The following is a 25,779-nucleotide window of genomic DNA, read 5'->3' on the forward strand; positions in this document are numbered from 1 at the left end:
AGTTGTACTGGAAAAACACCTACGTGATACCTGCAGTTGTTAAAACCTTTAACTGACACTGTCTCAGACAGCTGCTTGCCCTACTACTTTCTAGATATGCCCCTGCTCAAGTATGGCAGGAATATTCCTCCTTGTGCAAATAAAAAAACTAATCAAATGCCTGCTAAACATCCAATGTCACGCTATGCAAGTTTCAAATCATCAAGCATTTACTCATAACAAAGCCAGTTATTCTTGTATCCATTGTACTGTTACCTGACGCAGATTCCTGGTTACTTTCACATCATGCCAGGCATTGTCATTAAATTTCCCATTCACAGGTTCCACCAGTGCTTCAAAGGCCCCTGAGCCCAAATTAATGACCAAGGAGACAGCTCCATTTTTCAGTGCAAGATTGACATAATCAGCCGATTTTCCTGTGTGAAGCATCAGTCCATTCCTCTGAAGTGTTTTAAATGACAGAGTTATTTCATCACTGCTACTCTGTATGGGATTCTGAGATAAATCATAGCAGAAGTATTCTGATCCCTTGAATGTCGCAATATATTCTTCTTTTCCTGACAAACAAAAGAAGAGAAACAAACAAATAAATCCCCGGCACATAATCAAAAGCAACTTGTATGAATTATTTTCATAGCTAATTCGACAGTATTACTGTAAGTACTGTATCAAAAAGTAATTCATTTAAAACACTTAAAATCCATGACAAAAAAGGTAACTAAGATTTACTGTGGACATACTTTAAACTACTTTCTGATAGAGTGTTCATGGGTATGATTAAACTCAGAAAATGTACTGCTTCAGCAAACATGTTAATGTCATTTTAGCAATCTGATATAGAACACATCTAAATAATTAATATGTAGGTGAATGTGCAAACCAAAACATTATTCCGGTCAGAACCCAAATCCTTTCATTCCATACTCTCACTAAAATTCACAGCATCCCAAAAAGAATCAATACCGTAGATATCTCAAAGTGCTTTGGCCTAAGGTCTTGAATAAACCAAAATTACAAACCACTCATTTGAGAATCTGCATCATTCAAACCTGCACATAGCACCATGCCAGAGAGCAACTTAACATGCATCAGCAAACAAATAGTTTTCTTTTTCCCAGAATGTACTTTTACTAGACAGTATGTGCCATACATGTTATTCTCTTAGTTTATCCTGAAGGTGACAAAAAAACGAAAATAGCAGAAGCTGAGCCTTCAGTCTCATCAGAAAAGCAAGCATAACATATCAGGAGATTATGTTTTCCCCTTAAGACCTGCAGAAAAACACATATGCTGATCTTATACTATATGTGTACAGGGCTTAGAGCTATACAAAGTCAGGATTCATTTGTTTAGCTAATAAGTGCTAGTAAAATGTTAATGGAAACCTGTACATATTGGTGCAACATAAGGATGAACTTATGAAAACCTGAGGATGTCAAATTTCATCATTCTTGAGAATAAACTCAATTTCCAGAACACAGCTGCATATATTAGCCTATAAACATATGCATAAATATATAGGTAAGGGAAATAACAGCAGTGTGAATGTAAAAGAGACTGGTAGATGATAGATCATGCAAAAAGCAGGTGTAAGAATACTTTTTTTTTTTTCTTTGAAGTCCCTGGGCATGTCTGTCTTCTGTTGTTCCATATCAACTGTTTACAACCCCCTGCAGTAGACTATAGATTAATGCTGATGCTAGATATTTGCAGTGTTTCTCTTCAGATAGTACTGCATAGTTCAGATAGTACTGTAGAATAACTTCTGATAGGACTCAAGACAGTGATTGCATTTTAGCTTCTCTGCTTTGTAATGAGAATATTAAAAATTATTAGTCTATATTTATTTTGAAGCACTCACAGATTCAATGTAGAATTCTTTGGATTTTTTTTTGTGGCAGCAGCCAAAACTATTATATAAAAACCCCAAAGCAACTCTTTATCTAGTATGTTCTCTTTACAGCCCAAAGAAGGCTTCAGCATAGTCTTACCCCAAATGAAAGAAATCAGATAAACACAAAACCAAACAAAAATCTCCTGTCTCCAGTTTCAGATTAAGCAATGTTCTTCTACTACAACAAGCAGTTGATCGCACACAGACTGTTTCCTGTATTGGCTGTTCATCATACACAATAAATATGCATGCATCATCATAACATGCTGCATTCTAACCAGACTTCTGCAGGGCTACAATATCTAGACAGCTGGTACCTCCATAGACAAATCCAACACCTTTCCGGGGAGGAACTCATAAATAGATAGTCATGCTTATGAGTGCAAGTGGTTGCATGGCAAGAAACGCTCTGACACAAATGGTGTCTCACCCTCCCAGTTTCAAGAGAACAAATCTTGAGATTTTAATTTTTTTTAACACTAAATTCCATTCTGGACAAAAATTACATTCTTGGAGGTATTCTGATCATTTCTTACTGTAGAGAGAAAAGCAGTTAAAATAAGTCTGGTATTTTATCACAAGACCACATTTACTGAGCACAGTTTTTTGACACTTCAGATGAATGTTACCCTTTGTTGAACTTGATTGACATATAAGCTAGATTCCACATGCATGACTGAGGCCAAAAATTAGCCTATTCAATTTGTCAAAAAGTCTTTATTTTTTATCTTGACATGGCCAAAAAAGAAGCAAGAAAACACCTATGTATCCTGCTTATAACTCTTCCAAGTCTGTTAGGAAGAGCAGGTCAAGAGACACTGCAGCTTGCACTAAGAACACACAGGAATTCCTGTACGCATTCTCCAGGTCTTAAACCTTCCAAATGAGTCCTTCACGGAGAACACCATTACGCTGACATTAACATGTCCTGGACCCTGATGTGTTTCGGTAGAGGAGGAAAACCTTGGCTTATTCTGCATAAAGAATTTACAAGCAATGCATTTTCTGGGGTTTCAATGCACTAAGCATCAGACTGCATGAATACTATGCATCTCATTTAATGAATACTTAATAAACCATAAAATGCTCAAGAGCAAATTTATTTGGTATGGATGCTTACTGCAAAGGCATACTAAAAGAGCACGAATACCTACAATGAATAGAAGATGAAACTTAAATGCAACAACTTAGTATGTGTAATTTAGTCCCATGTATTTAATGAACATAACTCAAAAAGTGAAGGATGTAAATGAATCAACATGCAAAATATTTATGTATACATGTTATGCGCTGTAAATTACTTTTGTAAAACCACATCATTCACACAGACATGAAAATGCATGGGAGTATAAATGCATGCCAGGCACACGGTTTTTAAATTATTCCTAAAGAAGGATCTGAAGAAGGACACAGGAGTATTCACTCGGGTTATAATTTTTCTTTTCTGTAAATTTCTGTAAATCAAGCCACAATTTAGATAGATTTGAAAAAGTCTTTCGGGTGGTGTTGGGCTGACCTTGGTCAGCTGCCAGATGCCCACCCAGTCACACTCTCACTCCCCCTCCTCAACAAGACAGAGGAAGAAAATAAGATTAAAAAGCTCTTGGGTCAAGATATAGACAGGAAAGTCTCTTATCAATTACCATCACAGGCAAAACAGAGTCAACTTGGGGAAAACAAATTTATTGCAATTAAAATAGTTTTGGATGGTGGGAAACCAAATTTAAAACACCTTTCTGCCCCCATCTTTTCCCCAGGCTCAACTTCATTCCTGTCACTCCTTCATTGCCAGTTCCTCTGCCTCTCCCCCCCTGCCCTGAGCAGCACAGGGGGATGATGGCCATGGTCGATCCACTACACTTCTTCCCCTGCTGCTCCTTTCTCCTCACGCTTGTCCAGAGTGGGGCTTTCTCATGGCTGCAGCCCTTCAGATGAGCCCAGCTCCTCTATGGGATCTCCACAGGCCGCAGATCCTTCAGGAAAACTCTACCCCATCCAGCATAGGGTCCCTCCATGGGCTGCAGCGCCACTGTCTCCACAGGCTGCAGGGGAATCTCTGCTCTGGCACCTGCAGGGCTGTCTCCTGCTCTCACCTTGGTGGTCACAGGACTGCTTCTCGTGCTTTTTCTTTCACTCCTCACTGCCGTGCAGAGTTTTACCCTTCCTCACGTACATGTAAGGCGGAGAGGCTCAGCAGTGCCCTGCGGTGGGTCTGTCAGAACCAGCCCTGCCCAGTAAGGGGGGGGCAACCCTGGCCTCTCCTCACAGAAGCCACCCCTGCAGCCCCCATCAACACCTCATGACAGACTCCCAAGATAAAGTTTTGTGCCTATCGCTCCACAACCATAAGTATTCAAGGCTAAAGCCTTTTGACTTAATTGCCTTTTTCTTGAGGGAGAAACATAAAAGGCTAAATCAACAAAAACCAAAACACCAGTTTGAGCTGTCATTGGAAAGTCAGCATCACTGTGACTGGAAAACATCTACTTCACATGGATCCCATTCGATAGCCTGTCGGGAAAAGCTGTAACGGCAAACTCTGGACTTATCTTCTGCAGCACCTTCTTCAACAAATGCTATGCACCCTGCAGCATTCACTTTTAATTTTTGAACCCTTTCCCATGTCTTTTGGCTTCAATAATAAGGTTTGTAATACTCGGTAATGTCACCAAAGAACCGTCATTAACTGCTATGTTGAATAATCTTCCTACAAGAGACCTAAACAAGTGTTGGATACGCTGTAGTTCTTCCCTCCATGGTACTGTGCCATCACTCTGGTACGTGGGCTGATCAAAAATCCGCTTGAGTACAATGTTTCCGCCAGTTCGCAGCTGGGAGAGATCCCATTTGGGGCATTTCTCAAAAGAATTAATTAATCTGGGGTTTAATTTAATCACTACTTTCAGCAACAAAACTGTATACAAAGTCTGAATCTGAAGTTTTGGGAGCTGAGCGATCAAATCACACTGAAGCATTTAGTTATTAATCAAATTACTTTATTTGCATGAAACTAGAATTCATTTGTTTAAAAATTAATTTACACTAAAAAAATAGCCAAAACAGCATACCATTTTACTTCAGAAAAATACTTTGATTTAAAAACCTGAACACTGTGGCAAAAACCCTTTAATTTCATACCTTTCCTGTCAAAACAACATTTTGGCTCACCTGCCAAACTGAAAATGTCCATTATTTGCTTTTTTGCATTGCAAGATTGATTTTCATGTTTTCAGTCTTCAGAATTAATTGCAATACTACAATACAGACCCTGACTGCAATGGCATTCCATCGCAAACTGGTACCAGGACTCCATTAGAGTAGGATATTAATGCTGCAAAATGCCGACATTAATCAGGTAGCTCACATCCATACCTCAGATGGTCAAAGAAAGCGTAGCCCCGCTCATGAGCGAGACCAGCGAACCGGCAACAGCAGATGAGAAGAAAGCTGAGGTACTTAACAACTTTTTTGCCACAGTCTTCACTGGCAACCTCTCTCCTCACCCCTCCCGAGTCGATGAATGGCATGAAGGAGACCAGGAGAGTAAAATCCCTCCAGCTGTAAGTGAAGACCAGGTTTGGGACCTCCTGCAGAACCTAAATGTACAGAAGTCCATGGGACCTGATGAGATGCATCCCAGAGTCCTGAGGGAACTGGTTGACGTAGTTGCCAAGCCACTCTCCATGATATTTGAAAAGTCATGGCAGTCAGGGGAAGTTCCCAGTGACTGGAAAAAGGGAAACATTGTGCACCTTTTCAAAAAGGGTAGAAAGGAAGACCCTGGGAACTACCGACCTGTCAGCCTCACCTCTGTGCCTGGGAAGATCATGGAACAGATCCTCGTAGAAGATATGCTAAGGCACATGGAGGACAGGGAGGCGATTCGAGACAGCCAGCATGGCTTCACCAAGGGCAAGTCCTGCCTCACCAACCTAGTGGCTTTCTATGATGGTGTAACAACAAGGGTGGACAAGTGAAAACCTATGGATGTCATATATCTGGATTTTTGTAAAGCCTTTGACACGGTCCCCCACAACATCCTTCTCTCTAAATTGGAGAGCCATGGATTTGATGGGTGGACCATTCGGTGGATAAGCAATTGGTTGGATGGTCGCACCCAAAGGGTAGTGGTCAATGGCTCAATGTCCAGATGGAGACCAGTGACGAGTGGAGTCCCTCAGGTGTCCGTACTGGGACCGGTGCTGTTCAATATATTTATCAATGACATGGACAGCGACATCGACTGTACCCTCAGCAAGTTTGCAGATGACACCAAGCTGAGTGGTACGGTCGAGACACCAGAAGGACGGGATGCCATCCAAAGGGACCTGGACAAGCTGGAGAGGTGGGCCTGTGTGAACCTCATGAGGTTCAACAAGGCCAAGTGCAAGGTCCTACACGTAGGTTGGGGTAATCCCCGCTATCAATACAGGCTGGGGGAATGAAAGGATCGAGAGCAGCCCTGCTGAGAGGGACTTGGGGGTACTGATAGACGAAAGGCTGGACATGAGCCGGCAATGTGCACTGGCAGCCCAGAGGGCCAACCGTGTCCTGGGCTGCATCAAGAGAAGCATGGCCAGCAGGTCGAGAGGGGTGATTCTGCCCCTCTACTCTGCTCTGGTGAGACCTCACCTGGAGTACTGCGTTCAGCTCTGGAGCCCTCAGCACAAGAAGGACATGGAACTGTTGGAGCGGGTCCAAAGGAGGGCTACAAAAATGATCCGAGGGCTGGAGCACCTCTCCTATGAGGACAGGCTGAGAGAGTTGGGCTTGTTCAGCCTGGAGAAGAGAAGGCTGCGGGGAGACCTGATTGCAGCCTTTCAGTACTTAAAGGGAGCCTATAGGAAAGATGGGGACAATCTTTTTAGTAGAGACAGCAGTGACAGGACGAGGGGTAATGGTTTTAAACTAAAACAGGGTAGGTTTAGGCTAGATATAAGGAAGAAATTCTTTACAGTGATGGTTGTGAAACACTGGAACGGGTTGCCTGGAGAGGTAGTGGAGGCCCCATCCCTGGAAACATTCAACACCAAGTTGGACAGGGCTCTGAGCAACCTGATCTAGTTAGTGGTGTCCCTGCTTGCTGCGGGGGGGTTGGACTAGATGACCTCTAGGGGTCCCTTCCAACCCAAAACTTTCTATGATTCTATGATAATCGGGAGAGGTTCTGACCCAAAAATAGTACACCCATGGGTTACAGAGTCAGGAGATGAACCATCGCCCTCTGTGGGATTCTAGGTGTCACCGCCTTCCAAACTTCCAGCTGTGCAACTTAGGGTACCCTGACTGAATGGCATCAATCCTGATCTGGATTAGCTCTGTTTCATCCATTTCCATCGCCATTTAAGTTTTAGTAATTATGGGCCCCTAAAAAGGCTGCTGCAAGGCCAGCTCAGAGGAGCACAAGGATGGCCAGAAGCTCAGATGTTGTGTCTTGTGATGTTGGCAATCTCAAAATCTCAGTTCTGAAAACAAATCAGACTCTAGCAATAACTCCTCTAAGCAAGATCCAGCTGTAGGTACAGCAGCAATTCCATTTTTCTCAGTAGTTACTATGTTTTCAGTAAAACTCCTTGAGAGTTCTGATGTCAGTGGCTTTTAGGAAGCTAAGGTTGAAAATACCAAAATGGTTCAATAACATTTTGTTATATTAGGAAATTCACTGCTGGTATCAATAGATAAAAGAACTTTAACTTTTATTCTGATGAGTTTCACTGCCAAAAGGTCACAGGGCTTGACTAAGCAGCTAATGAGACAGTCTGCATGCTCAACTAGATTGTCAGTTCTATTTCCAGTAGGTGCTGCCTGCTAAGAATGACAATACTTTTCCACAGGGATCTGACAACTGAAAATACACTCTTGACCTTATGGAAGAATGAATCCTGAAAACTACTGGTTTTAAATGATTCAAGGGAGATTAAGTGTATAATATCTTTTCACAGGAAACATCTCAACAAAACTAAGCATTTCCTTATAATTTGAAGAGATACTCGTGGCATAAGAATTCATATACTTACTATGACAATATTCTAGTTTGAACAAACTGCACATAATACAGAAATTATTTGGAGAGGGAAGGTAGTGATAAACTGTCTCCACATTTCTCCAGTCTTTGGAGTACTGCATTTCTCACAAAAAATTAAAACTCCCTCTCATGATCACTTCAATGCAACCTCAGACCTCTTTGCCCTCAATATGGCATAGACATTTGGAAAGTGATTAGACACCGCAACTGCAATATCGCCTTTCCATTTCCAGCTATGAAATGGGAATATAGAATAGCCACAGCTCTGACACTGTATGGTTTCAGTACAGGCTAGCAAAGATTCAGAAAAACCAAGAACAGGAAATCAGGTTACAAAGCTTTATTGCATTTTGTCACTGAAATACAGACATGTGTAGCAGATATACAGCAGGAGCCACATACAAGTCAAAATGTTTCATCAGTTAGACACAAGACAAAAAAGCCATGAAGCAATATCGGTGACCATCCTCATATCAGCTGTCTAATGTCAAGCACATGTACTATTTTGCTCCTGATATGAAAGTATATATTTAGAAAGGACAGACTGAAAAAAATGTATATAAAACACTCAAATGTTTGATATAAAAAAGCAGTTATAATCTAGTACTACATTTCAGACCACAACTTTTGTTCATTTTAAAAGTGAATTAAGAACAAGCTTTATTAATAACCGATTGTGTATACTGCTAGTTGTTTGTTTATTTTTTCAAATTATTACTTAATGACTCCTAGAGAAACCATTAAAAATGCATGGTAGTCATTCTAGCCAGTATGAAGTGTTGCACTTCATTTAATGACTAAATTGTAATTACCTGCCCAGAAAAGCACAAGATACTATGAACACCAATAGCTGAATTTAACATGTTTTTATTCTGAATTTTGAGTACTGAATTATTGTATCCTGAATAACAGGATATGCATAAAAACAGAAAGACGTGATTTAATTGTGTCACAGAAAGGATACAGAGAAGAAGCATATTTTATTAAAATACCTGCTAGTGCAGAAAGGGAATTTTTTATATTTTCTTACTTAGAATTTGCCCTGTTCCCCACTGAAGCCAACAACAATTTTAATAGTCACTTCTTTGGAGGTTCTTTGAAGTCCTTAGGGTCTGATCAAATGTCCAGGAGAAACACTTCCACAGGCCTTAGCAGATTTTACAACCCTACATAAGCACAATATTAAGCTTTACAGCATATCTAGTCTCCTCCCTGGCAGTATTAAATCGTAAAATAGGTCTGGCTGATTCCACAATGATTTGATCATGTGCCCATGCCTGATTTAAATCAAATGCATATGAGACTATGCTTTGGTCTTATTAGGTTGTAACAGTAATGGGATCATAGACTTGAGAAATAAAATTGTCCACAGGGAGAAAGTCAAAGTTATTTACTGATAGCAGCAATGTTTTTTTACAGAAGAAGAAACCAAAAGCCTTAAAATAAGTTTATTAACTAAATTCCAAGGACTCATGCCATGTGACAAAACCATAACAAATATTATTATACAAACAAAATGTAGCAGAGTGCTGTCTATTTATCTGTCTACCTACCAGAAGAATTATTTTCAAAGAGGAAATAAACTGACACTGGTGGTAGTCTATGTCAAAGAGCCAGGTTCCTTCTGTACAAGCTTCAAACCATTAAATATGGACTGAATAAAAAAATTATGCCAAACCAGAGTCTAGTATGTTCCCAGATGTACTGTTTTGTCTTCTATTTCATGGCAATTTAAAACTGAAACATTCATCCATTACGCTATCTTCTTATTTATAAATTCTTTCAGAAAGTAATGCAACGAGGGAAAACTACACCGAAACAGCATGTAGACAAAAACATTAACAAGGATGACTGGTAGAAAAAAACAAGACAGCTTGAACTGTTACTTTGGTAGCAAACATCAAGAATTGAAAACTTTGCAGTAATAGCAAACTAACGGCTTGCCATTTCATACAAGGGGAATTCTCTCTGCATAAGGTGTACACCATTGAACCTAGAATGATCTCAGGATGTATCACGTACAAGGCTTCTCAAGTATAGTGCTTTTTGTAAGGACAGCCTATATCCTTCCACTAACAGATCACTCACTGGATCTTAAGATGGAAAACTATGAAGACTTTCATGTGTTTCTCAAAATTTTATACCTGAATTTGACCTTCATTTGTTCCCCAGTTACACAAAATAGTCTTACTGGATTGCATACGTAAGTAAATCATGCAGGCACTCAAAGAAGAAAACAAATTATTATTGTCCACTTAAGAAATTTAAGACTTGCATATGAAGCCAAGAAAGAAAGATGGAATTATGATAAAGCCTAAGGAATTACTAAATCAAATGGAGCACAGATGGTGTATCAGTAAGGATTGAATTAATTTTTAAAAAGTAGTGTTGTTGCTATATACTGTTAGTTTTCTGTTCGTATCTCACTTCAATATTTCTTTTCATAGAAGATTCGCCCATTCTTTCTTCTCTTTCTCATGTTCTTTTGTTCCTTTCCAGCAGCAATTCTCCTTGCCCTTTAAACAAGTCTTCACAGAAAATTCCAAGGGAACAATTTGGGGAGGAAATGAGATTCATGATTCCAAATCCACAGCTAGGAAATATCCACCTGTTTCTTTCCACTCTCCCACACCTCCCCAAATCATGTAAAAGAAAAATCCCTGGCTCCCTTCCCTATTAATATGGCATACAATGCAAAGGATACAACATGCTGGAGTAGATTCTCTAGCAGGAACTGAAGTCACTATTCTTGAGCATTTTATTTGTCAGCATGACTAAAAATGCATTGTGCAGTCTGTTGTAATATTTAAGCAAACTGAGTAAGAAGCAAGGTAAGTCTGTATTACAAATAAGCCAGCAAATAAGGGAAGTCATGCTCTCAGGCTGTTAAAAGCAAACAGCTACACTGCAAATGGGAACTTCTAATCTGCAAAAAGCTGCTATTGTTACAGAAAGATGAAGATGCAGTATCACAAAACCAGCAGTTACCAGCTCCAGAAGGCATTATAAAATAGTTTTCAATTTTAGTGGTCATGTTACACTACCTTCTTCCTCCTTTATTAGGGAGGAAGTCCATGATGAGATAATCATTACTAGCCTAACATGAGAACAAAACTTCTAAGACCATGGGCAACTTTTTCTGAAGGAATCAGGAATAATTTCTCAAGGGTTTCTTGTATTATTTTAAATGATCATTTTGCAGAACAATGCTCTACGAGTGCCTATTCATTCCAAAGATTCAGGGAGCTGGTAAACCATTTCTGCCCCCCTCCAGGAGCAAATGTTGCACTCAAAGACGACAAGGGAAGTAAGACCTCGGTCTGTTATTTTAATCAAGAAATTTGGACTACCACAGTCTCTGTTTATATAAAAAGTCCACTCCCAGTTCGTGTTATATCTCAAAAAGACATACACCTGAAATCCTGGGCACCAGAGTCTGCAGTATTTGTATCCAATGTACAAGTAAAATCAGTATACTTTGAAATAAACTAAAGTGCAAAGTAAAATTGCACCTGACAACAAGAATTTAACAGCACAAATGATACAAAATCATGTATAATATCATGTTGGAGTAGCAGACAAGAAACTTGGAAAAAATATTTTCTAGCTTCTGATTTATTTTGCACACAATCATTAAATTATTTACCAACTACAAGAAGTATGAACTCGCCCAGTGTAAGCGTCTGATCCCCCATCACCATCTCAGATTAGATTAATATGATGATAGTTGCCACTCATGACAAATGACTTACATGGAACACTAGATAAGTGACCTATGACTTCATTTTGCTGAAAGGCAATTTTAATTCATTTCTCAAATGGCTGAACTGCAGTTTCCTCACTAATTTTCGGTTCCTTCTATTTAATCTCACAGACTACGCACTTCAGAAGCAAATTTGCAATTGGGTAGTGAGAGTAAAGCAAGCAGGAGTTTTTAGAAATTATGCCATTTTAGTGTACGTTAAATACTAAACTGCTAGAATGCGAAAATAAGTGGATTTTTTTTCCAACAAACAGTCATATATTTAAAAAGTAGATTAGAAAGTCCTACAGTTTATATCAAAGTGATATGCCTTTCATATAATTAATCAAAACCCCAAATTTTGACAGGGTAATTTTAAAGGTATTCTTGTTCAATTGAGAATAAACTGCAAAATGCCAAATATACATAACACTTCTACATCCACAGAAAAATAGACTAATTTTACTGAACATTACTGTTGCGTTAAAACTCAATGAGAGATTTTGGTCAGCTGTTGGAAAACTATGCTAGCATTCTAGCGACAAGTAAATACAGGCTTCAGTTACTCCAGCAAGGTAAAAAACTGTGCTGAAAAAGTTACAAAAGGCCTTTTCCAGGCCTCAAGGCTCCCATTGACTTTGCAGCTATACTACAAATTACAGATCTTCAGCTTTCAACGGATCAGAAGTACAGAGTCTTTCGATATCAGATTGCTTACAGGAAGCAGAGTTGGTAGAAAAACTGACATTACAGTAGTAAAAATAATGTTCTTAATTTTTCTCTCTGTAACTATAAAATTTCTGCAAATTAAAGTTTTAAAATTAGTCTGGTTTGAATGATGACACAGGAAAGCTCTTCCTCCATATCCCGGGTTGGCTCTGTTCTGCCTGCATTATAGAGGGAAGCTGCACAAAACCCAAATATAATTGTTCTCACAAAAATTGAAAGCAGGTTATGCCCCAGATGAAAAATAAAAATCGTGTTTCTGGTCTGTTCCTTGGACAAAGCAATACCACCTTACACTTTGCTGAGGGTTTTCCGGAAGATTTGCATTCATTTTTGATTATGTGGATTAGGAGAGGAAGGATTCATAATGTGGATTAGGAGAGGAAGAAATACTTCAAATCGCTTTGACTTTGTTGGTATTATATTAAATATACATTTCTAATGAAAGAATAAGAAAGACAATAGTCCCAAACTAACACATTATGTGAATTACTATGATATGTAGAGAGAGTGTTAACTAGTTAAATGACCTGATAAGGAACATTTCCAATGATAACTACAAACTTGTGAAAAGTCTGCTGAACATCTCTCTTCCAGCACCACATAGCACTATGGGATTAATGCAGTGTGTCCTGGGTCTTGGACGCAAATAAGAAACAACAAGCAATTTTCTCATCCTAATTAAAGAAGCCCTGTATAACAGTAAGTTTTCCAGAGATGCAGAGGAAGGTCCACTGCAATGGTATTATGTGCATAACGAGCCATTTTTTAAAAACAGTTTTGCACTAGAATCAGAGAGGTATTACAGGAATATGTAGCATTTGTCTCAGTAATAAGAACCAGAGCAATGATTTGAAAAATGAAAGCCAAAACAAACACCTTTTCGAGAATATTATACACAATTGCCACTTTTTTTCCAATCTGTGCCTAAGATTGCATCTTTGAAGGAATGTCTACATATAAACATTGGGAAAATGTCTGTTGGATCTCTGTGTTAGTCTTCAAAATGTGTTTGGAAGAAGATATTTACAACTCTTTGTCTTTCTATAAACATAGGAAATTAAATACGAAAACAATTTTTTTCTACTATGTTTTCCAGCCCACTGACGATACTCTCATCTAATAGTTTCTCTCACATTTATAACAACAAAAAAAAGTTTTCAAGCTACTGAGTATACGACAAATATATTCTATGAAAGAATCCTACAGCAACAAAGGAGATCTGAAAAGCTAAAGACTTAGCCAAAGCAATCTGTTGTTTAAAACAATGAGCAGAGTTCTGCTTATGTGTTCATTTCTCTTTAAAGAAAGTTAAAGGAACTATTATGTTAGCTACAAATGTTAAAAGAACTTAAAAAAAAAAAAAAAAAAAAGATTAAGTTCTGGATACGTAAGAACCTACAAATCTTTTCAGACAGACCATCAGCCAAAAATACTGTTTGAGATTTGTCATCTTAATTCACTGTCACACAGCTAATAATTCAGCCAAACAGCCTTCTATGAGAAGCAGTAACAGAAGCAATATGCCTTATTCTAGTGTATTTGGTATTTCTTTTGGTACCTCATTCTCAGAGTTGCCTCAGCCACAACCACTAGTGTTCAAATGAGCTACAGGATCAGCACACTCTTTCCTTATATGTATTATATATTATAATATAATACATGTATGTGTATGAATGAAAAATGGACTGCAAAACATTCCTATATGCTAGCTCTCTGAACTTTCAGGCTATGCAAGACAATTATTTACACTAAAGTGATGAGGTCTTTATTAACTATCTGTAGTAGCATCTTTGAAATCTGCAACGTTTATGCATGTTAAAAGAGCTCAGCATTCTCAAGCAATTGAAAATTGATTTAGACCAGACACAAAATCTTGGAATAATTTCTGGTTTGTGAAAGAACATACTAGGGTTCTTTTCCCTTTTTTCAGTATTAAAACCTGAAGTAAAAGTTATAAATAATTTGTAAAATTTTAGTTTTTTCTTCTGAAGGAGGGCAAAGGTAGAAGAATTTCTCATTTAGTGAGAAAAAGAATATTGCTATTTTAAACTTGTTTGTTTTTAACAATTGTAATTGAATTCTAATATCTAATTAACTTAAGTAAAAATTAATGTTAAATTGACTAATGATCACTACACTGAGTAATAAAGTTTGTTCTTAATTTCCTTTTATGAATATAATTGGTGCACAAAACTAAGGACAACTCAGAAACATTTAAGTGTTGAGCATGGCACGGACCCTTTTTGAATTGGGGCAAATAAAGACAACATTGTTCTTTGGAAGGAAGAATCACCCATGTGTCTAGATTTTTTTAAAGAAGGAAAACAACAGAAAGCATGTATTTTAGAGTGGAGGCAAGTAAAATATTATTAGTAACTATTTGCACAACAGTAGTGACTCCTGCCAAGGTCATGGCCGTGAGACAGCTGAACAGTCTGTATTTTACAGAGGAAAACCAGCCATAGCTATTTACACAGAACTGCAATCACCTGCACATGTATTGGAAGAAACATTCTAGGGCAAATCGAGAGCACTTGTACATAATCATAAAGTTGTTATTTCAAAATCTACATAAAGCACTCAAATGGCTTCCCAACGTACATAAAACCTTGGTGGTTATGACAGTGCTGTTTATAACATAATCTTAAGGCTGTGATAGACATTCCTAGAAACAGTTGGACCTATTACCTGTATTTGTCTTTTTTTTTTCCCTGTGGTTTCAATATTTCCCTCCACTCCCCTCTTCCCTCTATCTTAGTTTTTCTCCTTCAGAGACCATTCTTATTGCACTACAGTTCCTGTTGAGAGGCAGAGGTAGGCTAAGCAGTACTCTGCTCAGTGTTCTGATCAGCAGCCACTGGAAATGCCCAATCACATCTGGAGATCAGAATATGCCTTAGTAACAAAAAAAAAATCTATTTCCATTCTGTGCGCAGCAGCCAGATATAAAAACAAAAATAGAAGTGGGGACATGTTAAGAATATAGGTAAAAGGCCAATTGAATTCAAAGTAATTAGTTTTATCTTGGAAAAGATACTAAACCCTGACAAAATCTACAGAAGGCTGATAGGTGATATTATATAATGGTATACTGCAGCTGTTTTTTTTCCTGTCTGGCATGCTAGGATTGGTTTTACTGGATTTAGGAGTTATTCTAATACTACTGCTCGCTGGAGGACTAGTAAGTATATTGATACTATTGTTTATTCTTAAATTAACACTCACTTTCCAGGACAATAAACAAACCCACAGAAGTACTATTATTTTTTGTGTAAGTTTGATAGGATACAACTGTTTTTTGTAATCCTTCCCCTCCCTACCCTCAATCAAAATTTAGGTCATGTTATTTTGGAACACAGGAGTTACTTGGTAAAGAGCTCTGCAGATATAAGCAAGGGCCCCTTGTCTGAAGAGCATAACACCAGGGTTTTAAGTAAATAACGACAGATACTCAAATGGTAATTTGATGTGTGGTGGTCTCAAAATCTGGATTTATCCAACTGCAAACATAGAAATATGCAAGCAATTTTTTTGCTAATGAACACAGATAGCTATCAATATAATTTCCATTAAGTTTTAAAAAAGCAGCAGCAGCAACCTAACAAATAGTGGTTTTTTGGAAACGAGTTACTGAAAAAAATGCCCTAATCTGTTCCAGAGCTCAGCCATTGTCACTGCAAAGCCACTTAGTGAAACAAGCCTGATTCCAGAGGTCCTGATTCTGTAGTGTGAAACAGCTTCTTAAAGACATAGCAAGAGATCTGTGCAATATTAAAAATCGTAAACCCCACACTTTTTTCCATCATTGTCTAAAGCTTACCCCCCAATAAACTGTCTCCTCCTTTATCACCTTAAAGAAATTTAATGGATACCTTAGGAAGTTTCAAGTAACATCTGTTACTTGACAGTTGTTAACTTTTCCTGTCCTAAAGAGAAGACAGTTCTTTCTATCACCACTTCTTCCTTACAGTACGTACCAGCACTTGACAAGATGTACTCTTCAACAGTTAAAGTATGTTCTAACATACTACCAGTAAGCTACATTAGAATCAGATTTTCAAGGCCCACTCTTGATACGAATTTTTTTTAATTGAGACTTTCTGAGTGCTTAAGTCTCCTAGTCTAGCCGTATCTTTTAAATTTTATTTGGCAATGTGCACTCTTTTACTTTCAGCTATGAATATACAAAAAAGAGATATGAATAAATTTATCTTTAAAAGATTATCTTAGGCAAGTATTGTAAAAACATAAAAGATTTCTAACTATCACAATCTCTTTATCAAATCTGAGAAAATCCAAGAAAACTTCTGTAAGTGGCAAAATAATCAGTATTATGTATATCATCCATTTAGAATTTTGAAGAGTGATTAGCTTTTTTTCATGAATTCAGTATTATCTACTGATCTTTATTTTTTTCAGAAGTTCCAAATCTTTAAAACTGCTTGATAAGGAGGTCTCCCTACTGAGATTACCAAGAGGCTTTTTATTGAAGCCTGCAGTAACACAGTTCAAGTGAAAGATTAGCAAAGTATAAAAATAATTGGACTCTAGTTCTATATTGACATTTGAGAGGAAAGCTTTGCTGTCACATCTGGACCAAGTTATCTGCTGGTAAATTCCACTGAAGACAGCATATTTACACCACTGATCATTTGTCCTGTTCTTTATGCAATAAATAAGCCTAAGAAGTTGAGTGACTTACAGTGTCATAGACAATTTGACATATTGCATCATTACATATATCTAACATAAAACTTAAGATCTCATCTCTCAGGTGAAGGAAAGGGTAGAAACAAGATATAGATAGAAAGAATGATACTGTCAGAAACATTGATTCCTATTAAATGCATTACATATTAACAAGTAATTTCACTTCTGAAAACTTGTCTAAAATAACTGCCCAACATATTTCAATAAGTATTATTACTACACAAGAGCTAGTGTTATTTACAGCCTCAGGCCTTGTGGATGTGAAGAAAAACACAAAGTAATCATCCAAAGAACACTTACATAAAAAATCAAAATGGAAAAAATAATTTAACATATCTTATAAAGTTTAATCAGAAGAGACAATGCGACATAGTCTACTCACAGGCATAGTATATAACTTTCAGATTTGGCTGCTCTTGCTTTTTCAATAATGTAAGCTGCATGCAGGGTCTAAAGTTTCTCTACGCATCAAGGCACAAAGACTGGGTTCACCATTAAGTTATTGGTTGGAGGGAGCAGGGGAAGAAACGACGGAGTCTGTATCCTTGCACCAAATGTTTCGGCAACTGACATCTATCCTCTACAAATTTCCATCTCCTAACCAATGAGGAAAAGAACACAAGACTTCAGCCAGCATCAACATCAGCAGGAGCCACAGGCCGGTTCCTCCTGTACAGCTTGAACACGGCTGCTGGTCTCACACAAAACTCCACAGGAGTCAGAGCCAAGGAGGAGAACTGGATCAACTATTCAAACACAAAGAACTGCAGTGTAGGAAAAATTCTATGCAAACTAAGTATAATAAATACTTTCCATTTCCCTCAGAAGAAATATAAATTTTTAATCTTCCCTACAGCATAAAATAACTGAAAATTTGCTTTGAATGATAATTTGAACACAAATGTTCTTACTAGCTGCCTCCACATTTCCCCCTCTGTCCATGCCTCTTGGGTCCCCTGTAATTACAGCTCGGCTGTTTAGACATACAGGCCCAGAGGCCGGTTAGCTCTCACATTCACTACATCAAGAAAATGCCACGGTGCAGCAGCCAGAGTGACAGGATCACTACACATTCAGAAAACGTTTGCACTGTGAGTTCTATAAGCTAGTAATTCAGCCTTCTACAACCTAGTGTTTTCTTTGGATTACTGAATACAGTTTTGCTTGTCTCAAGCCTCTCTTCATTTTATAGCATCCTGAGGAAATGAGTAAAGCTCTTTACGTACAAGACACATGACATTTGATTCTCCGTACATGTCATTCGACTTCTAAAGCCATTTGATGACTACTCTGGATACCTTCAAATTAATTAAAAATTAAGAGTGCTTCACAAAACACACTAGCATTCATCACCGAAATATCGGGTCAGTTATTATGTTCATGAAATTATTTAAACCTTTCTGAACTTCCAGGGAAGAAAGGGAATTGCTGCACCTGCCAATCAAGAAAACACTCCATAATTGTTATCTACATTTCTCCCCAAGGCTTCCACTCCCTACAGATTCGCTAAGAGTTTTGATTGCAATCCCTGTAACATTCGGCTTTGGTACCAATAGGAAGCTGCATTTAAAGCATATTAGAATCCCACCCCTCAGTGCTATTGAGGTAGTGTTATACCTCAGTATTTAAACGGAACAGTGATATAGTTGTAAATGGTTTAAAATAAAAGGTATGCCCATCATTAAAATTCTGCTTAAACATAAAATTCTGCTTAATCATTAAAAAAAGAAATCTTCAGACTAGCTGTCCACTCTTTCCTAATTCTCTTCTACTTGTGTTCATTCTCATTGGATTCCTAAACTGAAATTTAGAGATAAACGACAATTTAATTCAAGGATAATCTGATTATTTTATTATCCAAGGATTATTAGTTTGTATGTTAGTCTGGGGCTATGGAGACGATATGCACATTGAAGTATCTCCCTTTCATAGGTGAAAGCAAGCAGCGTTCACCAGTCTGCTAGCCACAAAATTACAGCTGTTTGAAGTGTCTAAGGGCAGCTCATACAGCTTTTGTTTTGTCTTGCTACTTCCCTTTTCAGTTATTTCCCCACTCCCCCAATACAGAGTTAATAATCAACTTGTCTATGCTGCCATACAAGAAACAGACCAAGTGATTTAATCAACTTAAGTCTCTACATTTTTATTTTCTTTCCTCATCTTCCACTTTTTGAGCCTATTTGTGCATCCCTAAGCACAGCTGCACACCAGCCTCCACTGCCTCCACAAACACTGTATAGACAGAAAGGAGAACTTTTCTTCACCTCTTCTGTTGTTTGGGTTTTTTTGTCAAGTGAATGCCTACCATAGTAAATGGCACATTAAATAACTAAATCTATATACTCCATAATAGTTAAGAACAGTTTCAGAACAAAGAAAAACTATTGCTAAAAATTCTATTGAAATTCAGTAATTTACCCTGGATTTCCAAAGTTTTTTCCAAGAGAAGCTGGATCTTGACCCATCTTTGATGACGCAAGAATCAGCATCTAGATATTTTTCCCTGGCAAGTGAGTAGTGCTAGGACAAGGTAATTTGGAACTTTCCTTGGCTTCACTCCACACTCATAAAAGGAATCACCCTCTTAATGTCTTCAAATTTGAAGTCTGGTGTTATGTTTGGGAAAGCACACTTTAATTCACATAACACTCTAGTAGTTTTGTGAAGTACCACCCCTTACAGCAGAGTAACTTTCAGCTGACCTACCAGGTCCTCTGCTCACTCATTCCAGCCCATTGCTTCGGATGTTTTTTCCTATGGTCACAGATGACCATCAACAATGAACTATGAACCAAATAAACACCAGATCCCTAAGTGGGCAGATGCAGGATAATTCTGTATTTTGGCTCCTATACACCTACAGCGCTCTCTCATAAAATGAGCTGTATCTTGAAATAGTGACCCAATTCTGCTGTTTCTTTTATTGTTAGAACAAAAAACAATTATCAAGAGCTCCCAACAAAGATAAATCTTTTTCTCATTTTTCTTAAAACACTCTGCTTATTTCAGATACACTTAAACTTAATTCAGTCTCTGTAGACCTCCCAATACTGCGTATGTACACAGATGAATGCAGAAAGATTAAACATTTTCTTACTGTGACCTAGAACAATGTGCTGAAACTTTAATTATTATGTTAATTCAAGTATTGGGCCCAGTGGATTTATTATATACCAGAAGCTAATAAAATCTACTCTGAAGAGACATGTGGGCATTTGCTGCATCTAAGTATTTTATCTACAACTATTTAGGCAGAGTAACAGCTATACACTAAACAAAATATTTTTAAAATCTAACCCTAATTTTGGAGCTTTAACCTCAAGTAGACAAGTAGTTCCTTAGAAAACTACTGAAAATGCAGCTGTCTGTAGAAGCAAGAACTTATGTAGTGGCCAAATATTATCACCCTGAATTCCAGCCTTTTGAAGCAAGACTGGTATTTATTAGACAAAAATCTTTATTATACTTGCCAGGACTCCATATCTTATGAAGATATATACTGTTATAGGATTACATTTGGGAAGAAAAAAAAGAAGAGAAGAACTTTCCCAAGTTTTGATAATTTAAAAGACCAGCACTGGAAGAAATATCAGTCACTGAAAATCGAAGTTTGACCTTTTTCCTGACAGGCAACACAAGTATTTCTGATCAGCTCGCTCTCACGTCAAATTTCTAGCCGCAGTTTTGCATCGCCCATCTAGAAAAAATGCCTATTTTTTGTTTATATTTATCCCCAGACAGCCAATAATTTCCTTCTTTTCCTTTAGCACCATGATTGACAAAAATGAAACTCAAATTTTAGATAGTTTAGAACAGAAAAAAGTGAAGACCTTTGATGGGGTAAATTGTCAGACATTAGTAAAATCAGTGAAACTTTGCTGACTACACAAAACTCTTTTTTAAGCAATGGAGCTGGATATAGCTTCTATAGTCTTACTTTTCCTTGGTTTGCTACATCAGAGTATCTTCTATTAAAGTATTACAAAAGCACCTGTGCTGCAATTAGGAACAATGTGATTTTCATCAAGGGGTAGTTAAAATACATTTAATACAATAAAGGCAAGTGGAATTAAGGCAACCTTTCAGACCTTATACTGCCAAGTAAGCCAGAGATTTTGTCCTGTGCTTATTTTTGATTATACATTTTTATTGCTTACTATCATATTGCCTTGATAACCATCACAAAGACATTTCCCTTATCGCCAGATATAAATCTTCATGTTCTGAAGAAAAAAGAAAATTACGAAGGAATTCTTTTATCATTATTTTCTGATGTTGATGTAAATAAATTCGGCTAAAAGCTTTCAAGCTGAGAAGATGTTCAAGACCATGGACAGCTCAAGCATATTTTTGCGTTATTTCTAAGCAATGTGGTCACAAGAGTATTTGTTTCCTGCATTACTTTCAATATTTCCCCAACAGCAAGACCCAATTCAAAGTATTCTTACACATTTTTACTCTACTCAAGTCTTATTCTTAACAATCTGTCTGGGATAGAGGCAGCATACCCCCCACATGAAAAGAAGAGGCTTATTAAAGCACAACTCTAACAAAAACCTGGTTTATTCTATTACTTTATACCTGTAGTGTGATCCAGTTCAGATCTTGAAAAATTTAAGGAAAAAATAATCTTTACAATTTACAGAACCTTTACCATTTAATTTTTTATATGAATGCAATGTAATTCCCATATGTCTATATATTTACACAAATATGTAGATTTATATTTAAGTATAGTTCATAACCTGGGAAGACTGTTGTAGTGTATTTTAATTAGATCAATTGCTTCCCCTCATTTCAGTAAGTTTTTAGATACCTAAATAAAAAAAAATCCAAAGCATTTTAAAATATTCTTTTTAGAACACATACTTTATCTGGTATAACTCCTTTGAAAACCTATGGTGGGTTTTTCTTGCTCAAAAACATAAACACACCTTTTTTTCCTTGATAGTGAAAAAAAAAAAATTATACTTTTTCCACAGCTAAAGGGAGTTCAAGGTTACCATGGTAACTGAACAAAAAGTCACTAAGGACTTGCTACCAAAGGCCTTTATAATATATACAAGGCATACTCAGTAAAAGGTGTTGGAAAGTCTTTTACAATTATTTTGAACACACAGAAATAGTAAATTCAGGTTGATTATTATAAACAAATGTCAAAAGTATATGTCTTGATTATTTTTGCAGTAAGGTGAACCACAGACGCTCATTAAGTAAAGGTCAATTACTCTAAATTATATAAACATAACAGAATACTGGAAAATGCGTTATTGTATGAATCTTGTTATACAAAGTTTTCTCAGTTAAGTATTCTGCTGTCATGAAAAAAAGAGAACTTAAGTATTCATTATACCTCAAATAAAGCAACTCAATTGCTTTCCTGCCCTTGAATCTCCCAACTTAATACAGCAAGGTAGAAATAAAACAGCTACGGTGTTAACTATGTGAGAAAATACAGCCCTTCAAAGCTGTTGCATGTATCCCAATATACAGATTCTGTAGGTAATAGATAATTAGCCACCATTACTTGAGGATTGTAAACCATCACATAACCATATATGATTCTAAAAAAAAGAGAGTGTCAAGTTAGACTATTTGGATACGAGCTTAATACTTTTAATCAGTGAGCTAAAATGACTAGAACAAAGAGGAATGCAAAGTGAATTTCATTCAGTGAAACTACTGTTCAAAAATAAATGGATCATCCTGGTAGCAAGAAATAAATGTTCTATCATCTATTCACAGAAAACTCAGAGTTGAATTTTTATTTTCTCAACCGTATCATCTCAGAAACATAGATACATATTTCTAATTTCATTGTATAAGGTGTACTAGAGTATTAGTACATTTCTACATTAGTTATAATCCACTCCAAATCATTCTATTGGATAATGTCATACTCCTGTACTTCTGGGAGCCAGACCCCAAACTTTCATTGGCATTGCTAGGGCTAGGGATGTCATCTGTCACAAGGGGTTGTGAAATTCAGCATAACTGATATCTTAATGAACTAAATTCTTAACCATTCCTCATAGCCGATATATTATGTTATTCAAACTCTATTCATGGCAGCAGCTGAGCAATTCAGTCTGTAAAAAGGAAGGCAGGCTGGAATTCAGTTAGACACTTTTACTCTGAAATTTAACTAGACCTTTAACTAGCAAAGAAGGCATGAACAAGTTTACTCTAATCTTCACTACACATGCTTTTATTCCTCTGTCTTTCTACTAGCTGTATGTATAGTTCTCATTCCTTTTCCAAAAGTCTCACCACATGATGCCAAAGCCTGCGAAGTCATTCAGGAAATTTCAATTACAAACAAATAATTGGCTCAGAGAACAAAATCCCATGCGGGTGTTCTTGTCATTCAGTCCTTTAAAAAAAGCAAAATAACCACATACATTTACGCTATATCCTATCAGTCAATGCACTTCACATACAGGACTTGCAAATTTATGCCTTATATTAGGATGGACCCTAGAGCACTCCGCTCATTATTTTAGGGTTGTGTTTTAAAAGACATCTAAGATATTGTCATAATCCCTTTACTGAAGTTGTGTAAAGATGAAAAGATGTTCATTTTAGCCTATACTTTATAAAAGCCTTTGTATTTTTGGTCCTAGTTTGAAGATCTTTAAGATTTGTATGGCAGTAATGTCCAGTGCTGGCAGCCTATAGTGACACACGAGCACGCCACCCCACCTAAGTAAAATCCCTAGTCACACTTCAGAACTCTGCTTTTAGTCACCCTGTGGCACCTGTATCACGTTTTAAGTATGTACACATCAATGCCGAGTTTTCTTCTGGAAATTAGAGCTGGATTTATCTTCTTACTGAGCAGAAAGATGCAAAATACTAACTGCAAGGACATTCTAGTCATATGATCATTGTAGCAAAACCGTACATACACAAACTTTTAAGTGTTAATATTTTGAAGATGCAAAGTAGAATATTTTCCCACCCTGTTCCCTGAAAGAACACCGCTATTCTTACATTCAAGAACCACATTAATTTAACCAACATATGACAGTAGGTTTTGGTAACTTATCAATCCTGAAATAGTTAACCTCTGGGGATTATAGTATCTCTTTTTATATTACATTATACCTAGATATTATCAGAGCAGATGGGAACATACTGAGAGGACAGCTACATGCCACAGCACATCTTGTGGTCCTTTCTACTTGATAATCCTGACTTGGGACCCATCTGGACCTCCTGGAGCTACACATTACAACCCATATTCCCAGATTTATTTCCTCCTTACATGTTGTGAGGGAGGACAGGAGATGGTACAGGCATAGTTCTCACCCAGCATGGAGTTAAGATACGACTGAATCACCCATCTAGACCCAGTCTCTGAGGAAGATTTCCAGATCTTGAAGTATAGCCACCAAGTTCAGAGGTCATCAGTAAAATACTAGTCATATGAAAATAATATTTTCTGATATTTTCTACCATCTTTTTTTTTTTTTCCAGTTTCAATATCCCGAGATATCCCACATGCAGCAAACGCACTAAACTTAAGAACCGAATTCAGACCTGGTAATTTATTCTCAGCACTTTGCATTTCACTTACATTTGAAAATGACAATCTGTTGGCCCAATTTTTGTCAACATGTTTTTAATTAGTTCTGAATTTATGACAATTAAAGCTCACAGTTGCTTTTAAAATGAAGTTACTGAATGTGCCTTAATTCATTTTCATTGCTCAGCAATGTGTGCATTTTAATTCACTGTGGAAATATTCCATCCTCTCTGCTTTCTGCAGCGAAGGTACTACCATCAGTGCTATCATCATTTTTTTTCCTATGAAACTTATTGACAAGAAAATAGACTGAAAACAACTCTTGGGAATGCTGGCCATGCTCCACATTTGACTGGCTCCATCTGTGTCTCAGCTAACTCAAAGGCCCCAAGGTATTCCAAATTTTTTTTTTTTGAGGGGGTGGGGGGGTGAAGTAGTAAGAAATATAACACCACAACAATGATTTTGTATTACTTGCGTGTGCAGCTGCAGTTCTGCTTTTAGGCAAATTAAATCTATTATTTATTATTCTAGGGCCATATACAGCACAAAAAAAGTAATGCTGTAATTCACTTAAAAGAGAAGACAAAAATCAATTAGCACTTCTTAAAATTTTAGGGGTACGGAGAAGAGGACTGAAGTATGATTGTCAGCCTAATGAAGAAAGAGTTTCGGCAAGTTCTTAAAGCCTTAATAATAAATGGCAAAATTCTATATATTAGAAGAGCAAGGTTCAATCTCCTATGCCTCAACCACTTTTCTTCTCCCTTGCTTTCATTTTCCAGCAAGAAAGTCGTTTTCTCTTCACAGGTCCTCTGTGAATTTGTATTGTTCATGCACCATTTCTTCCGTGAATGGCTGTAGACTGATCTATATTTTTATGAGTATCTGCAGACTACGTCTTCATCTGAAATAGCAGCAGAATTTTCTTCCAGTAGAGTGCTTCAAAAAAAAAAAAATCTGTAACTGTAGTTGAAATTAATAACAGAGAACACGGAAGTCTAATAACAGAGGTGCAGTATGACCACCTTTTCTACTTAAGCTAACATATGGCTACTAAAAAAGAAAACCTACCAAGACCATTTTTTTTGTAACAACTCTAAATTGAGTATGGTTATGGGGCATTTCCTACATTTTTTAACTTGTAATAT

The 25,779-nt window shown here is 37.2% G+C and overlaps 1 protein-coding gene across 25 annotated transcripts in view; it reads right to left on the reverse strand.

The window, feature by feature from the left end:
* NRXN1 (neurexin 1) overlaps positions 1-25,779 on the reverse strand; it is a 738,722-nt gene that overhangs the window by 486,551 nt on the left and 226,392 nt on the right. For all 25 annotated transcript variants that reach the window (XM_075413190.1, XM_075413188.1, XM_075413180.1 and 22 more), the window contains one exon: positions 256-557. In XM_075413190.1, the coding sequence (XP_075269305.1) occupies positions 256-557 (302 nt within the window). The remainder of the gene's footprint in view (positions 1-255; positions 558-25,779) is intronic.

Source organism: Opisthocomus hoazin, chromosome 2, assembly GCF_030867145.1.
Source record: "Opisthocomus hoazin isolate bOpiHoa1 chromosome 2, bOpiHoa1.hap1, whole genome shotgun sequence".
Classification (NCBI taxonomy): Eukaryota; Metazoa; Chordata; class Aves; order Opisthocomiformes; family Opisthocomidae; genus Opisthocomus; species Opisthocomus hoazin.